The following is a 22,551-nucleotide window of genomic DNA, read 5'->3' as shown; positions in this document are numbered from 1 at the left end:
TCTTCTGTATGTTACCTAGAAAAGAAACATATGTTAAATGTTATTCACCTATCATTTAAAATTAGGTCAATTTTGCCATAGTAGTCTTTCAGTAATCAATTTTGGGGTTTATTGTAAAGATTGGCTAAATGGCTAATGCATTTTGAAGTTTGAATTTGTACTTTTCTTCCAAAAGCCTATGACCTATTTCTTCCCAAAGCTTTGACCTATAGTAGTGTGTCAACAGCACACAAAATATGAGTGATATAATAACTGCTATAGGAAGGACGGGATGGAACTCATAGGGCCAAGAGCAGGGGGAAATTCTTCAGAGAAGTATCAGAATATAAATATGGTTTTGGAAGAAGAAACAATTGGCAGTACAGGAAAAATGTATTCAAAGCTGGACCGAATTCCGGCATTGCTTGAGTAGAGTTTCAGCTTACTTGGATAGTGCGGTTTCTAAAATGTGGTAGAAGTGGTTTTAAGCACATTCACTGCATTCTGAGGCATTTGTTTCAGGAAAAGAGGGTGTATGTCAAAACTCTCCTTTTCCACGCTTAAAATATCTATTTGTTTTTAAGCTTGGAGCTCCTTCGGGATTGTATTTTAACTGCCAGATTTGGGGGATCCTCCAAAACTCTTACACCTGTCCTGCAATAGGTTAAAGGTAAAGTTAAAGGGACCCCTGACCATTAGGTCCAGTCGTGTTCGACTCTGGGGTTGTGGCGCTCATCTCGCGTTACTGGCTGAGGGAGCCAGCGTACAGCTTCCGGGTCATGTGGCCAGCATGACAAAGCCACTTCTGGCGAACCAGAGCAGTGCACGGAAACGCTGTTTACCTTCCCGCTGAAGCAGTACCTATTTCTCTACTTGCACTTTTGACGTGCTTTCGAACTGCTAGGTTGGCAGGAGCTGGGACTGAGCAACGGGAGCTCACCCCGTTGTGGGGATTTGAATTGCCGACCTTCTGATCAGCAAGCCCTAGGCTCTGTGGTTTAACCCACAGCACCACCCACTTTGGCAGTGTTTTAATATAATGTGTGGGTATGGAGCAAACTGAGAAGAAGAAGAAGAAGAGTTTGGATTTGATATCCAGCTTTATCACTACCCAAAGGAGTCTCAAAGTGGCTAACAATTTCCTTTCCCTTCCCAAGTTTGGGAAACACTGAGAATGCATGATTTGAAGTCTTACACCTTTCCCTCTCCACTGTGTCAGAAATATCCAGTTAACAGGTGATGTGAATGGGTTAATGTATCACAGGTGCTTCAGGTCTAAAGGGCTGGGATCATATAATGTGTGGCATAAAGGTGAAGGTTTAAATTATTATCCTCATTGGCCTGGTTTTCTCAGTTCTCACTAGCATTGCGTAACACACTCAGCCAATAGAAACATAAACTTTTACCCACAAGGGAAGCTTTAAATTAGGAAAACCTCTTTGGATATTGGTTGAGGAGATGTGCTAGTGTGGTACAGTGATAATTAAAAGTGTTTTCAAGATGACTTTGGAATTTTTCTCTATTTGTAACCAAATTAAATAAATCTTGCCCTGTAGGGGTGTGGGACCCATTATTATGGTCTATCCCCAGAGACTTGTGGACTGCAAAGGATTCCTGTGAAATTTTCTGGTGAATAGAACTGGCAATCCTGCAGAAGACCTTGTTTTGTTATGGAATGACAAGATGCAGAAGGTTGTAGATATGATAGATCTTGAACATCCTCTCCAACACTGTGGAGCATATTCAGCTCCCTGGAATACAGGGGAGCTGCATGTGATGAAACAGACCAGGCAATGGCTAGAGTGCAGGTGGTGGAAGTCCCCCTGCAAAGATGACCAAACACATGTGAGAGCATGTTATCATGCTTACTGCATGGCGATAAAAACAAAGAAGACCTACATCTTTCTAGAGGACCCCATTGGGTCCTCTAGAAGTTAGCAAGTGGAACTAGTGAATATGTGATTCATGGGCTATTGACACTCATATTGGTGGATGGAGCCCAGAGTATCTCAGAGATCTTCTGTGACCTGCTTGAGGAGAATGCCATTCGTCTCCATAGCTTGTGAGATACCAATACTCCATCAAGCCATGTTTAGTGGGATCAGTTTCAGTTTTTGCAACCTGATTAAAGCTAGCTAGGGAGACATGGCTGGGTGGGTTCAGTGTGTGATAAATGCATCTCTCCATGATAGAATGGTGTAAACCACAGTGGAGGTGATTGTGTGGCCACTCCTGAAAAAACCCACCCGGGATCCAATGGTATTTTAGAAACTACTACCCAGTTATTAATACCCTCTTTGGGCAAGGAACTTGAGAGGGCCGACCCATTTCAATCTGCTTTCAGACCCAGGTTCAGAACTGGGCATTCTTTGGTCACCCTACTGGATGACTTCTCTCAGGGGAGGGACAGGAGGAAGTGTGATGTTGCTGCTGTTCCTCCTGGACTGTCATGGGAGATAGGTATTAATAAACAGAGTCTGAATCCTGGGAAGATGGAGCTTTGGTGGGTGAGTGACTGACTCCCAGGTCAGAGGAGTTGACCTGTCCTGGATGAGGTCGTGCTCTCACTGAAGAAGCAGGTGCCTATATAGTTTGTGGATGTTCCTGGATCCAGCTCTGTCACTGGGGGTGCAGGTGTCCTCAATGGCTAGGATTGCCTTTTACCAACTTTAATTGGTAGGACAGCTATGGACATTCTTGGATCAAGATTGACTCGACCACAGTTGTGTATGCATTGGGAACCTTACAGTTTGATTACTGCAATGTACTCTATTGGTGCAACCCTTGGGTTTGGTCTGGAGGCTGCTTGCAGGATTTGCACTGGCAGCCGATCTACTACTTGGCCAACTTCAAAGTGTTGATTGCTAACATAGGCTCAATACAGCTCAGGACCAGGTTACTTGAGAAACCTCCTTATCACTTATAAATCCTGTATGTCGCTGCAGTTTGTGGGAGATTTCCTCCTGCAAGTTCCAAAGATCTGAGAAGCATGTTCCACAGTAACTGAAAGCAAAGCTTTCAGTGTCATTGGCCCTGTTCTGTGGAATAGCATTCCTTACAAAATATGACAGGCACTACCCACTATCTGCACTTTCCAATACAATTGAAGACATGTTTGTTCCCATAGGCTTTCTGAGCTGGAGAAATGGGTCTTTACTACAAGTGTCTGCTTCATTTTGTTTTAGTCTTGTTTTAAATGCATTTGCTGTTTTTGTGTTTTTAATTAACTCAAGTGTAAATGGTCTTATAATGTCTAGAAGATTATTAATAAATCAGTATTAATAATGATGATACTAATTTATCAAGTTCCTGTAAATTTCTGATTCCATAAATAAATTCATGTTTTACTTTATTATAAGGGCTTTAGTTTACTCTTGAGCTGTACTAACCCACACTCTGCTTATGCTAGTCAAATTCTGGGAATCCTCTCTAGTTATAGGGCATTGCTCATGCCCCACACCCTTCCCAGATTTGCTCCAGAGAGTTGGGGGGAATCCCTGCAACAGCTAATTAAACCCAATCTTCCACTCCTGTTGCAAGACCAGCTATGCATCCTCCACTAAGAAACATAAGGTAGACTACAATTGCAAGGGGCACTGTGGTAGATCACATGTTTTGCATGTAAAATGATACAGATTTAATACCTGCGGTCTCCAGGTAGGACTGGGGAAAACTCCTGTCTGAAACTAGGAGAGCTCCTGCTAATGTGTACAATAGTCTTGCTCAGTGCAAGGCAGCTTCCTTTGAAATGTACAAAACTTGGAATGTTAAAGATACCTGCAAATGTATAGTTGAGCAGAATGTAAAGTAACTAAGAGTACTGTAGTGTCTCTGTGTTTGTTACTGTATCATGAAATGTCCTGAAAGTTATAAAGATTAGGTATAAAAAGTTAGAATAAAGTACAGACGGCGACCATTTTGCACTACCTATATGCAGGTCCTTTTAGAACCAGAAGAGGACAGAATGGGGGCAGGGCAGATTGGGGGCAGGGCAGAATGGGGGTGAATTGGGGTTATGCATGCTCCGCCTACACACATGGGGACCAGGAACAGAACCCCTGTGCAAAATGGTTGCCGCCTGTACACTAAATTATATAATTGGTTTAGTAACAGCAGAATTCTGTTCCCGTGTACCCAAGTTCAATTGGACTTGCTCCCAAGTAAATGCTGTAGGATTGCAGCCTAATATTGCACTGACCTGACAGTAACTTTTTGGCAGTTATGTAGATCATCTCAGAGACTTGCTAGAAAGGCAATAAACAATTCTGTTGTAATGGTTTTTACTCGTTTCGGACAGATGTACATATTTTTGTGTATAATATGTTTATAGAAAATAAATGTATAAAAGAAGCTTGTTTGTGTTTCTTAGAATTAATGCTGGATTAGTATATATGAACATAAGCAATTAGTGTATGAGTGTGTTGCACGTATGCATGAGTGTCTGTGCACAAGTATGAAATTCTGTGCATGTCTACTCAGAAGTAAGCCCCACTGAGTTCAGTTTTACTGACTGTCAGGAAAATTTGTCTGGATTGCAGTCATAGTGAACATAAAACAAACTTTATTTATATTTTAGTTAAAACAGAGCCAATGAGCAGCAGTGAGATTGCTACTACAACAGCAGACGGGTCTTTAGACAATTTTTCAGGATCAGGTAAGGAAGCATTTGCCACGTGTAAATATGATACCCATATATGTTTCAGATATTTAATTAGGAAACTGTTTCTGAGTAAAGGCAACCATACATTCTGTGGATTTTCATCCTTGTATTCCCCTTATTGGCAGCTGTTGCCACCTATTAGCTGCCAAGTCTATTTTGAAATTAATAGTGAAATTCTATGCATGTCTACTCAGAAGTAAGTTCTGCTGAGTCCAGTGGGGCTCCAGTTCCAGGTGAGTCTAGCAGCCTCAGTTTGGTCTAGCAATATTTTCTTCTGTATGTTCTGCTGTTCTTAGCTGAAATGCAGAGCTGTTACTGGTGACATTTACTGGGTACCCTTTAGTCTCAGTGTAGTCCAAGCCCACATTTTATTTGGCATATGTAAAGCAGATAGCTTTGCCTCAAAAAATCGTAAGTTTGTGTGAAGACAAAAGTTTATCTGCTGTGGTGAGAACCTATTTTTTTAAGTGCAAAGCTGTCCCGGTTATGGCAGCATGAGGTAACAGCAAATATGCACTGTTCATAGCCAGCTTCTGCTGCAAACCTAAAGATCCTCCCACTGGCCCCCAGTCTTGACAAAGAAAAAGAAATGTACATTTGAACAGTGAATAAATGTCTTTCAGCAGTTTTACTGCAGAAAAAAATGGGTTGTATTCCGTGTTAGTCCTACTCAGAGTAGATCTATTGAATTAATGGACATGAGTAAATTAGGCCCTTAATTTTAGTGAGTCTATTCTGAGGAGCACTTAGCTGGATGCTGCCCACTATGCCTGCCTGCAATACTTTTTAAAGGCCAACCAAAATGTCACAAATTATTATGCGAGATTTCAAGTTTGATATGTCAGTTTAACAATCTCAGTAATGGTACACTGTCATTTTGTTTAAGATTCTAGCTGAGAAAATCCAAGAAGGAATTCTTCCTTTTTGGTTCCATAGCACCTTGAATGTGCTTGAAAACATGCTTTGCAATTAAAAGGTTTTGAGTCCAATCGGTGGCATATCTAGGTTGAATGGGGAAGTCCCTTGTCTGTAAAGCTATGGCTAGTCAGTGCAGATAATACTAAGTTGGATGGACTAGTGGTCTGACTCTGTGTAAAGCAGCTTCCTAAGTAACACACAGTCGTTGGAAGGAATAAATAATAAAACACTGAAGAGGAATTGCTCTCTTGCAGGCATTTGTTTCATTCCTCACTACCATGTGCTAAATAGCTGTTTTCAGTAGCGGCTATAGTTCTTGGGAAGGAAAAGTGGAAGTATGATTGAGGGTTTGAAGAATATCTGACTCATTAAAATGTCACCCTTGTGTAAAAATGCTGACTTTTTACAGCATTTACATTTAAGAACCATGCATGGAGTAATTCATTTAATTCAAGTGCAAAATTGTGAGAAAAGTGGAGCATTAATTAAATGGCTAGAAATATGAGAGGATGTGTTAAAAAGGCCTTAAAGTGTGACATATTTTTTTTAAAAACGGTCCCTTAAGAGCAATTGCAAAAGCCTAATTTGCAATAAAGATGTTGAGAATTGTTGTGCTAGCCTGGATCTAGTAAAGTATTACTTGGCGCTGTATTAATTTTATTAAACTTCATTAAATTTCTAAAGTTCCTTTAACAGAAATAATATTTAGTTTAGATGTGTGTGTTTACACTTCCATGTGCTTTCTTTTCTCCTCCGTACAGCAATTGGAAGCAGTGGCTTCAGCCCAAGACAAACTCACCAGTTTTCCCCACCACAGATATACCCGTCCAAGTAAGATGTCTGTTACGTTAAAAAAAAAGGAAAAAGTGGAGTTAAACCTCATTTATAATTATAATTGAATCCATCTGCTAAATCATAATTGAAATCAGTTTACCCTTGAGAGAGGTTGTACTTTAGAATAACTACAAATGTATCTTTAGACGTAGAAAATTGTTTAATTAATTAATTTGTTTTGCACAGTGGCCAAGGAATTTACATTCTGTCATGCAGCTTAACCAAAAAGTTTGCATGTTTCTGTCTAATACAAAGGCTTTCCTGTTTTCTGTCATTTTGCATTGAACAGCAGACCATACCCGCATATTCTTCCTACTCCTTCTTCACAAACGATGGCTGCATATGGGCAGACACAGTTTACCACAGGGATGCAACAAGCCACAGGTTATTCAACGTACCCACAGCCTGGTCAGCCCTATGGAATCCCATCATATGGTGAGTAAAGTTGTTGGGGAGATGGTGGTAAACAGTTGTGTATTGGGCTGTGAAGTCGCTTTGCTGATGAGTGCAACGTTCCTGAGTGACAGAATACCGCATTTTGGTAGCTTAAGCATAAGTATGTTGCAAAACCACCAAGGCCTGAAAAAAAGTAGAGCATTGTTCCATGATTTTAGAATCACACTCCTCAGTATTTACCAGCATCTAAACTTTCACATGGGACGCGGGTCGCGCTGTGGTCTAAACCACTGAGCTTGGGCATGCCGATCAAAAGGTTGGCGGTTCCAATCCCCATGACAGGGTGAGCTCCCGTTGCTCAGTCCCAGCTCCTGCCAATCTAGCAGTTCGAAAGCATGCCAAAAAATGGCAGGAAGGTAAACAGCGTTTCCGTGCGCTGCTCTGGTGTCGGTGTTCCGTTGCGCCAGAAACAGCTTAGGCATACTGGCCCCATGACTCGGAAAAACTGTCTGTAGAGTGGCTCCCTCAGCCTGTAAATCGAGATGAGCGCTGCAACCCCAGAGTCATCCACAACTGGACTTAACTGTCAGGGGTCCCTTTACCTTTACCTTTAAACTTTCACATCCCCATGTCTCCCACTTTCTTGCAATGGGCTATTTCCAACTAATGTCCTTGCAGAAGCACAAGATTTTTTGATCCAGAGGGAAAAACCTGCTAGTAGAAGAGGGGAGGCTATTATTATTATTATTATTATTATTATTATTATTATTATTATTATTATTATTCCCTGTCCCATCGGCAGTTCCCAGTGGCCCACAAAAATCTGTTCTGGAGGATATGGAAACCCAGAAGAATGGATTTTCAGGACACTCCTGAAAATTTCCCCCTCCTCTGTTGTCAGATGCCTCCAGTGGAGTAACAGAGCAAGGAGGGTCATTTGGATCCTAGTCTGTGGGTATATTACAAGAACCAAGCTATATCTATGGTTTGTGTAAAAAGAAAGAAAGATCCGTGCACATTTTCCTTATGGGGCATTAAGAATGTTAAAGAAGCTGCCAGCATGTAGATGCCCTTGCTGCATTTTACTTATTAAAGTATTTCTTATGAAATATAGAAAGAATGTCAACCAAAGTTGAAGTCCCATTAACATCCGATGCCCTTTGAAATGTGTTCTGGGACGCGGGGTGGTATTGGTTTTGTTTTGTTCTGGTTTTATTATATATTTTGCGTTTTTTTATCTTGTATTTTTGTGTTGTGAACCACCCTGGGATCTACAGATGAAGGGTGGTATATTACTACTACTACTAGATTTCCAAGGCAGCTATTAAACATACCCAATAAAAGCAATCCACAATTTTATTTAAAACAACAGTTAATAAACCAAGAAGTACTCAGCAATTGAAACAGGAGCCAAAGAACTAGATAATAATATATCCAAAAGTACTGCCTCATATAAAAAGGCTTTACACTTTCTCTCCCTAGATGTTGACTGAGAAGGGCACTGGCTCATCTCAACTGGAAGCACGTTGCCCTAAAAGTTTTGGTGATCCCCACTTTTGAGCTCACCATTGAGGACTTTTGAACTATACTATCTCCCTATATAATGGAATATAAGTCCACTGCGGTTAATTCTCTAATAAAGTGTGACCAGGATTGCCGTCTTAACCAACAAATTAAATTGACTGAAACTCGGGAAATAATGGGTTATGTTTTCTTTAACTGGCATTTACAAATCCGTTTCTTTTGTGCTTGCTTAAATGTAACAAATATAATCTTGTGACCTGTTTTAAACTTTATCTTAGTAAAGCGACTATCAGGATTATACTTTCAAGTTTATTTTTAAATGAAAGTAAAAATTAAAACTTTGGCCACTTGTGGTTTATTCCTGTAGTGTTAGAACTGATTTTTTAAAAATACTTTTTAAAAAAAATAAAATTGAAATTTATTCTTAAACTGTTAGAATAGGAAAATTGATCACAATGCAGTTTGGCTATTTGTTGCAACTTTGTTATGTTAATACAGTTTACATTCTTGTTTTAGGGTTTATATCCTTTTTTTTTGTAATATTGCCAGTTGGTTTGTTTTTGTGTTTCTTTCCCCCCCTTTTTCTGAACAGCAAATTTTAAAAAACTCTGATATATTTATACATACTTGATAACAATTCAATATGGTGTAATACTTCACAAAGATAGCTGTAATAACAAATCAGAACTGAATTTTTAATTGAACACCGATTAAGTTACTCTGTAGTAACTAAACATTTTATGGAAGACTCTGGGAAAGGCTTTTTATTATATTGTACAATGAGAGAATGGAGAAATAATGTTTGTAACAGAGTGAGCTTGGTTGGTGGAGATGATTGCCACCGACAGCTGGTTTCTAAGACTTTCTTGGCTCTAATGCTTCAGCAAAACTGTTAAAAAGACTTTAAAATGTAGATTTTCCCCATTGCAGGATGGTTTTCAGTTACTGCTTCTTTATCAGACATGCTCTTGGAAGTTTATTATTTATTTGAATTAGGTTAAATACACATATTAACATACATATATTCATGCATCAGCATAATTCCCATCACTACCATCATACCATTCATGAGTTTTCCCTCTTAATGCAAAGAAGAGATTTAAAAGAATTAGGATTGCTTTTTCACAATATAGCTGCCACGTGGGGAATGAAATTTTACTCCACAGCTGCTTGCAATGTTATCATGACACTTGCTTCTCCTTTTCAATGCACCCTTGAGAGTGGATGATTTGCAGTGGAAAAATAATTGAGGGTTTTTGTAAATGAGAAGCAGCTTACACAGCAATGCATGGTCTACATGCAGCTTTGTCATATCTAAAATTCCAAGTGCATGATCCACATGGTGATTTTATTTAGTATGCCAAATCACCAGATTAGCTCCAATGGATTTGTTGGACTTCCTGTCACCACCTGCATGCGTCTTGCCCTGTTTCAGAAACCCAGGGCTGAGCTTCAGTTGCATTACCGAATGTCACTGATTCTCTGCAGCAGTTAAAGCTTACCTGCACAACTGGGCTGCAGGCAATACCCTTTTCAAACACAACATAAAATAATGGCCTATTATGGCGTGGATGCACACCAGACGGTGAGGTGCCAATGCATATGGCGGGCTGCAAAATGTTATTTTTGTCTCCATCTGTTTATCAGTCTAAATACATTTCAATTTTCTGGATTGCATTTATTTAATTAAATCATTTTCAGGGTTGTAGATGTTTGAATTTTGATGAAATTCAATAGGAAAAGAAATAAAATAGACTATATAATGTTGCTCCACTCTGAAGACACATCTCAAAGGTGTTTTACCTGTGTGGGATCTGTATTGTTTACATGGCAAAAAGGCTGTATCCCTTTTACAATTAATAATGGATATGTGCCTATAGGCCCAAGCAATAATTTAAAAATCTTATAACTATTAAATTGTAAAAAGTGCCCAAGCAATAATTTAAAGAGATAATTTTCCCACTCTCACCCCTGTTTGAAAATATCTAGGAAAAATCTTAAAACTATTGAATTGTAAAAGGTGCTTACTGTATGTGTTCCCATTGGCCCCTGGTAAGTAAACCAACTAAAGCTTTGGGACCCAGGTGGTGGAAATCCTATATGCAGTTGCCCAGTTACCTTGAATTCATGTACAGCATTGCACTGTAAAACTTGTCAACTTTAGTAGCTAAGAAAGTTTTCACTCACATGCTGGACTTTGTAAATATGAAATTCCCTATTGATATCCTGACCCTCTTTAATTATAAAGCTCTTGCATGTCAAAAGTTATAGAAGAAAGAAATACTTATATTAATAAAAAGAATTGTCTAATGTCTTTCTGAATGAGCAGAAAACAAAAAATGTATAACGCTGTAGTATCAAATGTGCTTTAAACATTTATAATTTCACCATTTTAAGCTAAAACTGTCGCTTTTCCTTCATACTGCCGACCATTTTTAAACTGGTAATGTAACAATTGCTAAATAAGTGTCCATGCTAGATTTAAATTAAACAAGAATTTAAATTAGAAAGGTTGTGTCAGTTCAGATAGTGCAGCTTTACTAGATTATGGGTTGGTGTCCTTTTGCATACTTACATGAATACTTGTGTGATTTTATTTAATGCCCTCTGTTAAAATATGAACAACTAGCTTTGCTATCACTAACTGATTTAGGTGCATTGTGGGCAGGCATCAAGACAGAAGGTGGATTATCACAAACACAATCACCTGGACAGACAGGCTTTCTGAGCTACGGTGCAAGTTTTAGCACTCCCCAGCCAGGACAGGCTCCATACAGTTACCAGATGCAAGGTCTGTATAAAATAATTAGAATTCGTTTACTTTTCACATGTTGTTTTGGTTTTGCGTTGTTTTTTTAAAATAATAATTGAAAATGCAGGTAGCCAAATGAAGATGATAGCAGTGTATATTATGTGCAAAACTACGGTAGATAGATTTTTAATGCAATTTTACATTGTTGATGATAAATTAGCGTTTTTAATTCAAGCCTAAGTTTTAAAGGTCTCATCAACATAAGCATTTTAAACATGGCTATTTTATTATGTGATTCCAACATTACAATGACCTTTATTGTAAAATTCCATTTCTTGCAGCATAGTTCTCTGTTGTGATAGAAAACAGAGCAGTGTGAAAAATTGTGTCAAGAATACAAATATAAGCTGACATAATTTCATCCCTTAGGTGTGTTTTCTTTGTCTGTAAATTTAAGATGACATTCCCTACAAGTTAACTTGTCAGAATTATTTAGGTAATGTTGGCAGTATAATTTGGAAGTTCTATAAGTATTAGATGCTATCAGTTGTGGTTTCTTCCCCAAAGTAATTTAAATGTTTACTTGATATTATACATAATGGCTAATACATTGTATATTTCTTTGTGTTGGTACTTATGGAATCCAGTTCTCCTTAGGAATAGAGAATAGGATTCAAAACTAACCAGAAACATGATCTCTAATTTTAGACTGGGTCAGTGGGAGCTATGCATGTTGAATCCCTTGGAAACCTTAGAACAGATGTTATGAAGCAGACAAGCCTTAATGTCTTAACTGTATCAGACTTCGTTGATGCAGAATAGCTTTTAGGGTGTATTGATCTAGTCCTTAGCCAGTAAGCAAAGGAAACATTTACCTTTAGAACTGACAGCAAACTTAGAATGGCAGAGGTGATGATCTGACATAAGGTCTGGATTAAGACACATTACCACCAAGTTTTAAACAGAAAGAATAAGATTTCTTTCAACTGATTATTTTTTTTAAAGTTGGAATTATGTCTGAGTCACATCTTCTTTTGTAGGATCTGGCAGCTGCTTCAGCCTCATTTTTAAATATTGTTTAATTTTGTCTTCTTCTTTTTTGGAATAGTGGCCTTATCATATAACAATTCAAATATGGTTAGCAGCAACATTGCTGACATCAAAAGCAGCAGAGTCAGGACTGTGATTCCTGCATCCTACATTTTTCGTATTCTATAAATGCACAAGCACTTTTGCATCCTGCTGAGTTTTCACAAATCACCAAAAAGCGATTTTCACAGAGGTTTGAAGGGTTCAAAGATGTGCCTCATCTTTTCCTAATTAGTATAAGTTGAGGACTATAGCGAAGTTGCATATGTTGGTAGCAAAGCGAAGTTGCATATGTTGGTAGCCATAGTAAAATAGTTTGAAAATGGCATTTGCTTCTTTCTTAGCCATGAATACTGATTCATACAATCTGAAATGGTACAGTGAGTCTTACTTCTGCATAGGATTGGTAATTCTAATCTGAGGTTGTGATGGTGAAAACTGAAATAGCTTTCTTTATTGTGGATAAGTTAATGCAAAACACTTTTGCTCTGGCTTTGCCCATCATTGGTTTTAGCTCCGCCTGCTGCTGGCATGCAGCCTTCAACAGATTACCCCTGAAAGAATGTGGAGTTCAACAGAATAAAGGTTTCTCCCCGGTATAAAGCATAATTAACATGGCCATAAGTATGGAAAGCTAGCTCTGGACTCTGTAATGCATATTCTGTTTTTAATGTTACAGTTTTGTTGTCCTAAAAAAAAATGGGTGTCAAACACTCAGTAAGTTAGGGACTTTCCCTACATGTGGCTCCAATGGGTTGAGCAGAAAAGACCAATAGTGAGTCCAAAAGTTATGAAGGTGGTTTCTGCATGTGCTGTTGAGGGAAGTAAGGGGCAGATGGGGCTCACCAACCTGGGAATGTAGCCCATTTAGGAGAAGGAAAACTCTGTACCAAAACCTCCACTGCCTTGTGGGATACCTTCGGGAGAAGAAAAGGCCAAGGAATAAACCCTAAACAAATCTGGAGTGGAATCCCTGAGACAGTTGGATGGTGCCTTGTACACCTCCTTCTGGTAGCTCCTGCAGCCACGCTCGTGCCAAATGTATTGCTTTGCTTTCCTTTGGACCACATCAGCGAGGCCGAGAGAGAGGTTTTGTCAGGATATCCATACACACACTGCTCAGGCTTGCATCCTGCAGAGGTCACTTTGGTGCTTATAACACAGCAGTTTGACTTCACCCCCAGAGGTGCACTCCATTTTATCTCAAGACAGACGGATGCCAACAAAAACACTGAGAGAACTTCCCATTTATTCTTACTCTCTGCTTCCTGTTTTTAACCAGTTGCTGTTTTTAACAAACAAAAAGACTTATGTTCTTATCCCATGACTGCTAAGCTTACTCAGGAGTCTTTGGTGGGGTATTTTGTCAAAAGTGTTTTGAAAGTCTTACATACACAGTGTTGTGGTCCTAGCATTACTCATGAGCCAATTGTTTCAGCATGATTACTTATTTATAAAATGTACTTTTAATTTGTAAAGGTGCAAAAATGATTTTTGTATAATTTTATAGTTCATAGGGTTAGATGGTGGCACTCACTCTTTTTTGTTGATCTGTATATCATCTGATACAATAGCACTGTGCTTTTGTGGCATGACATACCTTATTAAAATGTGGCAAACTTTAAAGAATGTTTTAAGTACTCCTAAGCTGATGTCCTTGGGTGGTCTACGTAGCAGTTTTCAGAAACCTGTTTCACATTTGTTATGGTCTGTGAGACCCTACTTGCTCTCCATAGGAGTCAGTAATGGCATAAGATGAAAGAGATGTTTGTTGTAATATGCTGGCCTAGGTGCAATAACAGTTTTCATTGGCTCTTGTGAACTTTCTGCCAATATGCAAGAAAGGCAAGTTTACAATCCTAAGCATGTTTACTCAGCCATAAGTCCCAATAAGTTCAGTTGGGCTTACCCCCAAGTAAGTAGACACAGGATTGTCGCTTAAGTGTTATTTTAGATGTTAGATATTTTTCTTGCAGTTCTATGAAATTTACACATTACTGTAATTGATTCTATACAGGAGTACTTCAATGTACATATCCAATTAATCCCCAAAAAGTCTATTTTTAAGAAATGTTGCATAAAGTGGTTACTTGGTCAGCATGATCCCACTCGTGTCTACTTAGGAGTAGGAGTATATGGATATCTATTAGACCTCTGCACAGTTCCAGAAGAAACAGTAGCCAACAAGAATCTTTGTTGAGCAACATTTGACAATTATTTTAATCACTGTCCCTAAATAGTTCCTAAATGCTTAGGCACTGATATTTATTTTTATTTTCCGTATTAATATAAAGGTGAATGCTTTTACTAAAAGCAAGTAATCTGTATTTGAAAAATTGGGAGTTGAAACCCCTTCTTCCTGCTACTGAAATATTTCTTTGTTCTACTAAAATGTTAATGTGTGTCTGTTTTTTTCATATACAACTAGTCCTGATTTCTCCAAAGGCAGTGGGTTGGATCCTGAGAACTGCAAGCAGAAGAAAGCTCACAGAAGGGGATTTTCCCCACTGCAGTCTTCTGCACTCCCTGCTCAAAAGCAATCTGTCCTGAGGGTTGCAGGATCATTCAGAACAGGGTGAGATTGAACATGAGAGGACTGCTGTGGAAGGGGTGAATTGACACCTTCTGTGAGCCCACTATTCATTAATTCTCTCTTTCTATTAATTTTCATTTGCTCATCCTGTTCTGTTCTGGAGGGTCCCCAACCACAAGGACCAGCTTTTTTGGGCAGGGTGGAGGGGGCCACTGGGTGGAAGGTTGTAAAGTCCCCTTCTGCAAGCTTGTTTCTGCTTATGGTTGTCAGGATCCAACCTGATGTCTTGAGGTATCCATAGTAAGTGTCCGCATAACTGGATGGCTCATGAACATGAGTATAAATAACTTTTTATTGTGTTCTCTAATTCATTTAGAGAGAACACTAGTTAATGTAGACTAGCTTATCTAACGGATTACCATGTAAGTTGTTTATGCGTTAAATCTCATACTTCATCTAAGGCACCTCCAGCAATATGGAGCCCATTATATGGTGTTTACAAAATTAAGGAGGGGACATTTCTAGTATACTGTGTAGTTTAGATTTCCTTTTTAGACTTTTCAAAGTGAGGATCACTTTTTACAAAATCATTTAATTACAATCCTATGGAAGGGCCAAAAGTCAGTGCTATTCTTCTAGAAAAAAAGGTGCCGAAACTCACGATGAACTCCTCCCCTGTTCTATTATAATGGCGATGGTGCCCACCTGAGAGGTGCCAGCAGCAAAAAAAAAGCCCTACCAAAAGAGATCTCTATCCTAGAAAGTGGCTGGGATCTGAAGGATCCCTCTACCACTCTCCAGCTTGTGTGTGTGTGTGTGTGTGTGTGTGTGTGTGTGTCTTAGATACAGTTCCAAGCATATCCTAACCTCATTCTCTAAGATATCTAGCATTCTGAACTGTAACTTTTAGACCATTGTTCCTCTCATTGGTTCTCCTTTTGGTACCTTAGTTCTTAGCTATTCTGTAGTCATGATAAATGAAAAAGGCAGATTATGAAGGTGCTTTGCTGCTTCAGTGCCTCCTGGAAATTGCAGCTTTTTGTATTCCCCATTCCCTCTCCCCTCCTCCGTACACTTTCACTCTTAATTGTCCATATGTTCACATTTGCTTTTGGGCCTGAAAGGAGGTTGCTGCCCTTTTAGAAATTCAGCTTTGTAGATAAAGGCATTAAAACAAGAGTGCCCATCTGTCCATTTTGGACTGCTAAGACTGAGAGAGCATTGCAGTGTCCAGGCACATTTAGGCTATGGCCTTTCTACTTGAAATGTCATATAATAATTCTTGTAGTGTCAGGGGCAACAATAACTTCTCAAGGAAAGAGAAAACTGCTGCCCAAGGCTGTATACTCAAGAACATTTAATGAACTATAATTATCTGTACCATTACTGAGAAGCCCATAAGGTTCATAGATTGTGGTGAAAACTTCCTTTGTGTTTCTATAGCATGGAAGAAAACATTATAGCCATAATAAAAGGTTTCATTTTTAAGGACTACAAAGTATAAGTCTTGATAACAGCAATGGAAGTTTGGGGTTCTCAGTATCTTCCAGGATATGTGTCATTTCCTCCCCCCCCCAAAAAAAACCAAAATGTGACAATGAGACATATTTTAATAATATTCATTTATAAATAAATAAATCAGTGGGGCTTTTTCCAAGTAAACGTTTTAGGGCCACAATCTCTATGTAGTTTTGCACTGATTTGAAACTTACAAGGCTACATAAGCAGAATAATTGCATGCAGATATTGCTCTGGATTACTATTTAAGACAGTAGGGGGAGATCTCATATTTGAATGCTTATCCAAATAAAAAGCTTCCTCCACATATTTCCAAGGAGTAGCTGTGTTAGTCTGTTGCAGTAAAATCAGATAAGATTAACCTATTTATTATGACATGGACTAGAGTTTACTTCATCAGTGCTTGACATGTTATCCAGATACACATAGTTTGGGGGGTGTAGTAAACAGGTGGGGGATGAAATATAGAGAGTACAGGAGATGATAATTATGTCATCAATAAGGGCCAGTCACAAAACATAACAGATAGCCTGGCAATTGATAAGCCAGTTAAAATAGACAGTCACCTCGCTTGAACAAAATAACTTCAATCAGAAACCACAATGTGAAATGAATTACGCACACACACACACACACACACACACACACACGTATGTGTATCTGTAACACTTTAGCATTCTTGTGAAGTAGACTCTAGTCTATGAAAGCTTGTGCCATAATAAAATGTTAGTTTTCAAGGTGCTACCAGACACTCTTGTTGCTTTTTCTCTTCACATGGAAAATCTGCATGTTAGTTTTCAATAGTGGAGGGAGTCTTTTATATGAGGAAGCATTATTAACATAGGAACCTTCCACCTGTAGTTTGAAGTGGCACTTCACTGAAAGTGGCACACAGTGAAAACTGTGCATTGGCTCTACTGATCAAGCTTTGCTCTTATGGGTACCTAACATAATAAAATGAAGCAAAGTGATTTTGACTTCTGATTCTACTCTTAATGCATTCCATTTGAATAACTTTTTAGCTTTCTCATAATCTAGAGCCCTGGAAGTAATGATTTATCACTTCATTCACAGTATAATCTTGTCTATGACACAGTAGATTACTTATTGTACCAGCATATGAAAAATTCTGTTTTATCACTGTTGATTTGTTGTGTTGTTGTTTTTTTTAAGAGACATTTTATTGACTATTCATATAAACTTTCTTCCTTTTTTTGTTCTGTTCCAGGAAGCAGTTTCACTACATCATCTGGAATATATGCTGGAAACAATTCACTTACAAATTCTACGGGATTTAACAGTTCGCAACAGGTAAATAAATAAAAATTATTAAATGACAGGATGCCAAAAGTGTGTTTTGAGAAGGATAATACAACTCATATCTGTAATTCTACATAAAACCTTGAAGTTCTTTAGAATTTTGAGGATTATCTTAATGTTACCAGTAGTTGTTACAGCCCCTCTTTATTGCCTTAAAAAAATGTCAGGGTGATATTTATACTCAATTCTGATATAGTTTTTCTAAAATTCAATTTCCTATTTATGTAAAATAAATAATGGTTGTGATTTCCAAGATGGCAGAGAAATTGAGGTATGTGTTTTCACTTACATTTTGGAACACACACCAAAAAGTAAGCAGCATGTTGATGGGAAAGTCTCTAATACAGCTTTTTTTCTCCACTCTGGTAGGAGTATCCTTCTTACCCCAGCTTTGGCCAAGGTCAATACCCACAGTATTATAACAGTTCTCCATATCCTTCGCATTATATGACAAGCAGCAACACCAGTCCAACAACCCCTTCTTCCAATGCGACATACCAGCTTCAAGAACCACCATCTGGCATCACTAGTCAAGCAGTTGCAGATCCTACAGCAGGTAAATGCATAGATTTGATTGTACCTATAGGCCACAATTTGGTACTTGAAATGTATTTTTAGAAGAATTCTGAATGTATGGTGCCACTTATTAAGAAATGACTGGCTCAGCAGGGGGTAAATGGGCAGCAGTGAGTTTTTAAATACAGGTTTTCCTATAGTTACCACCTCAAATAATTTATAAACACCAGCATTAAAAAGTAAAAACACAGATTACAAGATGTGTTATAGTCTTTTCAGATGTTGAGCTCATTACACAAACTTTAGTTAATATTTGCTATCATGACCATCCCAGTGTTGATGACTAGTAGGTGGGGTAAGCATGGCAGCACACCATGGCTTCTCTGGTGGTGCTGCTGCTGCTGGTGGCTCCACTGCAGCAAGAACCCCAAGTGTTGCCCAGGTGGGTGTGAAACTACCATCCATGGTAGCTGGTGGGAAGTCCTGAATGGGACATTTCAGGGGTATCCACAGCTCTGCAGATCCCCCAAAGAACTTTCCAGTTTTAGGGCATTTTAATTGGACCAGCCTGGAACAGACAGCCAAAAAAAAAAGGATGTGTGAGAACTTCATTAGGATTGCTTAGTCCAGCTGCAACCCTACGTACATTTACTTGGAGTAGATGCCACTGAACGCAGTGGGACTTCTGAGTTGGATTGCACTGAAAAGCTTGACTGCAAGTTGCAAGTCCATATTTAGCTATAATAATCCCCAGATGTTCCATTCATAACTAAGCATCAAGCCAGAGGGCTTAGGGAGGATGGTGGCCATTGGATGATAGTCACTGGGAGAAGCTCCAGCAGTGAGTTCTATCCCACCCCATTTGACCCTCTTTGCCCCATAACATTTATCAGAGGTGTTGGTGCCCTACTTCCTCCACACTCCAAAATTTGAGCTGAAAGTTCTCCACAGAAGACGTAGTTTTAAACTAATTCTGAACTACCTTTAAACTGATTTCAAGAGCAAAGAATGTGAGAGAGCAAAGAACAATGTTTACAGGAATCAGTGAGCTTTTAGGTTAACTTTGGCTGGCTTATGTTCTATGAATTCTTGGAAGCTGGAGGATGTTTTGTTTTTTAAGAAATAACCCCTCCAAGTATTGGAAAGGAGAATTTTCAGTTGACTTCATTGTTGTATATATTTGGGTTAGGAAGAATTCTGACTTCCGGGAATTAGTGTACCACTAGTAACATAAATACATATGGTAATCTATTACAAAAGTACACCCAAACTTTGTGTGGCCATTTCAGTGCATCATACTTAAAAAGAAACAAAATCAAAGAACTACAACTAAACTAAAATATAAGCAATTTTTTCTTCTGAAGCAGAGTACAGTACAATCCACAGCCCAGCAACACCCATCAAAGATTCTGATGCAGAAAGGTTGCGTCGCAGCTCAGATGGCAAATCACGTGGTCGAGGCAGAAGGAATAATAATCCTTCACCACCGCCTGACTCCGACCTAGAGGTATTGTATATGAAGTAGCTCTTTTATTTATTTATCTCTCATACTCTTCAGAAGCATTGGAGCGAGTTACAGCATACCAGGCTAAGAGATGCATAAAACCAAATTCCAGCACATCAGAATCCTCAAAAGCAAAGCAAAACTATAAATTCCAGCTATAAACCATTCCACTCCTACTTAGTCTTCTATTTTGACCTTTCTCACAAGGGAGTTTCCATCCCCTTCAAAATTACTCACCCCTAGATTGCGTCCTCTGCTTGCTGAGAGGTAATAGCTACCCAGGGCATAACTGCAACACTTCTACTGCTTCCTGCTGGAAGGGCACCTCCCAAAATTTACTGCAGGGATAGGAAACCAGTCACCCTCCAAATGTTAATTCATAGTAGAAAAGTATGTCGTTAATGTGGAGGTATTATATTACTTATTGATATTGTTCTGAAATGTATGGGTTTCTCTAAAGTAGTAAGAAAGGATAGCTTTGTTATGGTACAACGTTCAGAATAGTTTGTTCATGTGTACATCCATTGATCAAAGCTTTTTTTCCTATTTTAATTATCAACTTTACAGAGGGACCCATTGATTTGGTTATCTTTTTACAGAGAGTATTCATTTGGGATTTGGATGAGACAATCATCATTTTCCATTCCTTGCTTACAGGATCCTATGCTAACAGATATGGGAGAGTAAGTACCATGACAGTCAACCTCTATATGTGTTTGTGCAGAAAGAATCTATAGTATGGTATGGTAGTGAAGTAAAAAGTAAAGTAGGAGAACTGTCTCATGGTTCCCATCCAGGTTTTCAGTGCTGGTGGCACAAAAACAAAATTAGTAGAATACAAGATTGTCAGATCACAAATTGCTTTGATCTACCGTAATTATCACTGTAATCCCATGCTTGTTTGCTCAGGAGTAAATCCCACTACTTATTTCCCAGTCAGTGTGGTTAAGGTTTTATCCTACAGAATTATTTGACCATGTTTATAAACTAGAAGTGAGGAATTAGATCATTATGTTCTATTAACAAACAAACAAACAAACAAACAAACCAATATTTGCATGATTTGAATATCAGCCACTGGGGAGCAACAGCAGAAGGTGGTCATTGCACTCATATCCTTCTTGATTGCTTCCCATAGGTATCTGTTTGGTCACTGTCAGAAACAACATGCTGAACTAGTTAGGCTTTGGGCCTAACTAATTTGCAGAGTTACCCTTAAGATTCTTATTACTGTCTCTGAGAGCTTCCCAGCTGAGCATTCATGTTATTATGTTCACACAGAGGTTATAAGACATCAGCAGCATTTTGTTGCTATCCTGCAATTTCCAGATTAATTTCCCATCACCTTTTTAATTGGCCTTTCTACAGTTGGAAAAATGATGGGCTGTTTGCACTAGAAAGTGTGGATTAACCACATTTATTTGGATTAACCACATAAACAATCTGACTGCAAGGGCCCTATGACATAAGAAGTCTCATACCATGCAGGAAGATCATGTTCTTCCCATTACATTAGTCCAGTTTTAAACCTATGAAGCTACCTTATACTGAGTCAAACCAGTGGTCTGTCTAGCTCAATATCATCCAAACTGACTGGCTATGGCTCTCTGGGGTTTCAGGCTAGACTCTCATTCCTACATGGAGATGCCATGGACTGAACTGGAGACATTCTGCATGCAAACAGAGCCTCTATCACTGAGCTATAGTGCTTCCCCTGTTCTTCAAGGATTGACACTGGTATAGGAACAACTGCAACATGGTTTCCTCCCACACAGTCTAGGACTTTTCACAGTATCCCAATGCACCGGAATGAGTAGTGCTGCAGCTGCTCCCACCATGCTAGGTCCAACTATCACCCTCTCCTAATATTCTAAAACTTATTCCCTTGAATAGCATTACTGCCCCATAAGTCCCCTACTGGACTTTGGGATTGAGGAAGTCTTTCCCACACCAATTAAATTGATAATTTGCTAGTAAATAAATGAATGTGTTTTACTAGTAAAGAAATGAATACGTTGAGTGAATGCAAAGAACTATGTATAAGATTATGAAAGGGAGTTTGCTATGGCAGATGTCCAAAAAACAGAGTGGTTGCACTGTATGACTCAGTGTAAAAAAATATTTTAATTGAAAAAAGGCACTGAAATTGCCTCCCATACTTTAAGATAGATCAAGCACTTTAATCTATAGAGAACTGAATAAATAACTTTTGATGTGTGTATGTCAAAGCTATCCTGCTATTAAATAAATGGGCTCGTGTATATCTCTGACATGCTTCAGAATTATGATGTGATAAATCACTGCATGCTACCCTTAAAATATTAGTCAACTCTTGTTCTTAGTATGAAGTGCTGTTTTTACAAAGGCTAGATCAGGCTTCCTCAACCTCGGCCCTCCAGATGTTTTTGGCCTACAACTCCCATGATCCCTAGCTAGCAGGACCAGTGGTCAGGGATGATGGGAATTGTAGTCTCAAAACATCTGGAGGGCCGAGGTTGAGGAAGCCTGGGCTAGATAAATGTTTAGGAGCACAATCAAGCTTTTCAGTGTTTGCTGGAAGTGTTTGTTCCTTATTGCTGACAGTAAAATCCTGATCTCCCTTGATGTTGATGTCTGGGGTGCTGGTGGTTAGGATATTGTGTAGTCTTCTCTTTGGTGGTCTCCATTTGCCACCAGTTGGAGAGGCTCTGCTGTAGCTAGCAGGTTTGGTGGTTTCCTATCTGTGGAACACCCCACAATAAGGTGGGATGCTGACAGCTTGGGATCCCCTAAAGGGCTTGATCCTAGATCTTCTCTGCTATTCCAGTTATATAATAAAAAAAAACTGGGGGCAGGAGCAGGGGGTCACTTCAGTGCCCTGGCTGGTTCAATGCAGCAAGTTTTGGGATTTGGCAGTCAGTCCTCTACTCCACCTTGTTGCTCCCTGGCCAGGGTTAAGATTGCTGTGCTGCATGAGTTTCTCATACTATAAGCAACTTTTGTGTGTTAGAGTGAAATTTGATTCATCC

The 22,551-nt window shown here is 38.9% G+C and overlaps 1 protein-coding gene across 20 annotated transcripts in view; it reads left to right on the top strand.

Moving 5' to 3' along the window:
• Positions 1-22,551, top strand: part of EYA1 (EYA transcriptional coactivator and phosphatase 1) — an 85,402-nt gene that overhangs the window by 23,159 nt on the left and 39,692 nt on the right. For 8 of the 20 annotated variants that reach the window (XM_033155405.1, XM_033155401.1, XM_033155402.1 and 5 more), the window contains 8 exons: positions 4,556-4,633; positions 6,319-6,388; positions 6,681-6,826; positions 10,965-11,102; positions 17,432-17,514; positions 17,893-18,079; positions 19,404-19,546; positions 20,143-20,226. In XM_033155405.1, coding sequence (XP_033011296.1) covers positions 4,556-4,633; positions 6,319-6,388; positions 6,681-6,826; positions 10,965-11,102; positions 17,432-17,514; positions 17,893-18,079; positions 19,404-19,546; positions 20,143-20,226 — 929 coding nt within the window. The remainder of the gene's footprint in view (positions 1-4,555; positions 4,634-6,318; positions 6,389-6,680; positions 6,827-10,964; positions 11,103-17,431; positions 17,515-17,892; positions 18,080-19,403; positions 19,547-20,142; positions 20,227-22,551) is intronic. The other 12 variants (XM_033155400.1, XM_033155392.1, XM_033155396.1 and 9 more) reach the window with 7 other exon arrangements.

Source organism: Lacerta agilis, chromosome 7, assembly GCF_009819535.1.
Source record: "Lacerta agilis isolate rLacAgi1 chromosome 7, rLacAgi1.pri, whole genome shotgun sequence".
NCBI lineage: Eukaryota > Metazoa > Chordata > Lepidosauria > Squamata > Lacertidae > Lacerta > Lacerta agilis.
The sequence above is the reverse complement of the archived record's forward strand: the minus strand, read 5'-3'. Positions and strand labels throughout refer to the sequence as shown.